Source organism: Camelina sativa, chromosome 20 (genome assembly GCF_000633955.1).
Source record: "Camelina sativa cultivar DH55 chromosome 20, Cs, whole genome shotgun sequence".
In the NCBI taxonomy this organism is placed as follows: domain Eukaryota; kingdom Viridiplantae; phylum Streptophyta; class Magnoliopsida; order Brassicales; family Brassicaceae; genus Camelina; species Camelina sativa.
In genome coordinates, this window is record NC_025704.1 from 28129598 (window position 1) to 28132167 (window position 2570).

Below are 2570 nucleotides of genomic sequence, written 5' to 3' on the forward strand. Positions count from 1 at the left end.
GCCAAAAAAATTTACAAGATTTTTAAAAGGTTTTATAAGGTTTCTACCTTATAAAAGCCTTATAAACACCTTGTAAAGGCTTTTACAAGATTTTTTAAAGAGTTTTAAAAGGGTTTTTAAACAACTTGTAAACGCTTTTACAAGATTTTTAAAAGGTTTTTAAAAGGTTTTAAAAGGTTTTTAAAATTTTTTTAAATGGTTTTCAAATGGTTTTTAAAAAGATTTTTAAAAGGTTTTTAAACACCTTGTAAACGCTTTTACAATGTTTTTAAAACCTTGTAAAAGTTTTTATAAGATTTTTAAAAAGGTTTTAAAAGGTTTTTGAACACCTTGTAAATGCTTTTAAAAGTTTTTAAAAGCATTTACAAGGTGTTTAAAAACCTTTTAAAAGCATTTACAAGCTTTTTAAAAGCATTTACAAGGTTTTTAAAAGCGTTTACAATGTATTTAAAAACCTTTTAAAAACCTTGTAAACGCTTTTAAAAGTTTTTTTAAAAGCGTTTACAATGTTTTTAAAAGGTATAAATTTCAATATTTTTGGCGGGAAAAATTTTCGATTTTGGCGGGAAAAAAAAATTTTGGCGGAAAATTTTTTTGGCAAGAAAATATTTTCGATTTTGATGACCGTACATTCTTGCTGTCACTCAAAAAGGGTAATTTGGTCATTTTGTACATAAAGAGGAGTAGTTTTTAAAATGGTCAACATGAAGGGGTATTTTTAAAAAGAGGTATGAAAAAAGAGGCATTTTTGAGAATGCCCTATTGACGGGAAAGCCCGTATATGCCTAATTAAAACGAACTAATACAAAAAAAAACGAAAAAGACAAAAAAAAAAACAAGAAAGTGTCAACTACACCATAACCCACGTTGCGTCGGAAACACCTAGTTTTATACAAAGCAACACATTTCTGAAATATTATATCGAAAACAATCACTTCGATTTCGTATAGCAATAGAGCAAAGTAGTTGAGCGATGGTGGTTTCTGCCTATGTTGAACGGACGTCCTCTCAAGCTGCATGTGCACAAGAAAATGATCCACAAATCTATCACAAAGAAAAACACTTCTTTCTGCCTGTAAATGATAGAATTCAATAGAGTATAAATTAGATTTTTGATGAGTAAATTGCAATGAGAAGGATTTAAGGACTCACGGTTTTTAGCGATGAATCTGAAGAAGAACGAATGAGAAGCAATAGAGAGGAAGAGCGATGGCGATCCCAGCTATGAAGTTAGATAAGAGACGTTTGTTGTCTTTTGTGGGTACAAAAACCGTCTTGAGTGTGTTGGTTAGTTCAAAGAGACGGTGAGATACCTGGAGAACAAGAACACATGGAGACGTTTCAGAATGTTTGGTACTAGAAAAGAAAGGGGAGAGAAAAGAAGTAACGGTTTCTTACGAGGACGTATATCGCAGTTGTGAGCATGAAGTTCAGCATAGGGTATCCCGGAATAATAGAGAGAAGCCATTTTGGTTGCCCATCAGGCATGTTTGATCTGCAGATTGGTGTCTTTTAGTTCAAGAAAGGATCTGATAGGCTTTCAGGAAAACGAGTTTTCAAGTCGCAGAAAACAAACCTTAGCCATATATGAAACTGGGAAATGTAAGTTTCTAAAGTGATCTTGCCGAGCCATCTGCACCGGGAAATGTGAAGAGTATTATATTACATGGAAATCAGGCAAGCATACCAAACCAGAGAGGCTTTAGCTTAAATATATTTGACTCACGCAAAGAGAGTCAATGAGACACTCCGAAGCTGGTGGGTGAAATTCCGGAGGCATATGTAAACACTAGAAGCCAAAACACCAAACGGTGAGTCATGTTTCAGTTTCGGCAAGTGAAATAAGTGACATATATAAAGATGAAATCAAGAACGAGAGGATTGTATGCACACACGTGATGGGGATCCAAGATGTGTATGGATGATACATGTTGTAACTGGTCTTGTCCAGCTTGTAGATACATTCATACCACACATAGCCAACCTTAAAATGTAAGCAAATAGGACAAAATCTATCAATTTCTATAAATGAGTGGTGCAATCAACAAACTAAAAGATAACTGAAATGGCTTACAAGCACGGCAGTAGTAACAATAGCGGTTTTTATGGATAGTCTTTTCTTCGTTTCACACTCCTCTAACTTCTCCATCCCATCTCTCTACCTAGAGAATGATCCCAAGTTTTGAAGTTTTATTACATCGACACTACAAAAAAACAGAAACGAAATTGAATGTGTGCTTCTGTTTAAGAGCTTACAGTTGGGTGATAATAGGCATAAATCATTCCGACAATCCATATGTAGCGGTCAAGGCCTGATCTGAAGTGCCATTCATGCAGTCGATGAAGATCGGGCTTTGCAGGATCACTGTAACCTGCAGTTATATACAAGCAATATCCAAATATTAGAACTCTTTCACATTTAATTATGACTTGTGTCAGTTCATATAGAGAATATGATCAGATCCAGGGAAGTTATATACCTAACAAGAATGTTAATGGACCCCAGAATATTTCAAAAGCTCCAGGAATTTCCCACATCAAAAAGACAACGAGGAAGCATGAAAATATCT

At 34.4% G+C, this 2570-nt stretch overlaps 1 protein-coding gene across 1 annotated transcript in view; it reads right to left on the reverse strand.

Moving 5' to 3' along the window:
- The window catches only part of LOC104772900 (protein REDUCED WALL ACETYLATION 1-like), a 5009-nt gene continuing 3231 nt past the window's right edge, over nt 793-2570 (reverse strand). The window contains exons 8-15 of the mRNA XM_019241974.1: nt 2257-2372; nt 2075-2158; nt 1896-1984; nt 1727-1789; nt 1577-1633; nt 1399-1495; nt 1153-1313; nt 793-1073 (exon numbers count right to left, since the gene is read on the reverse strand). Of these exons, the coding sequence (XP_019097519.1) occupies nt 1158-1313; nt 1399-1495; nt 1577-1633; nt 1727-1789; nt 1896-1984; nt 2075-2158; nt 2257-2372 (662 nt within the window). The 3' untranslated portion in view covers nt 793-1073; nt 1153-1157. The remainder of the gene's footprint in view (nt 1074-1152; nt 1314-1398; nt 1496-1576; nt 1634-1726; nt 1790-1895; nt 1985-2074; nt 2159-2256; nt 2373-2570) is intronic.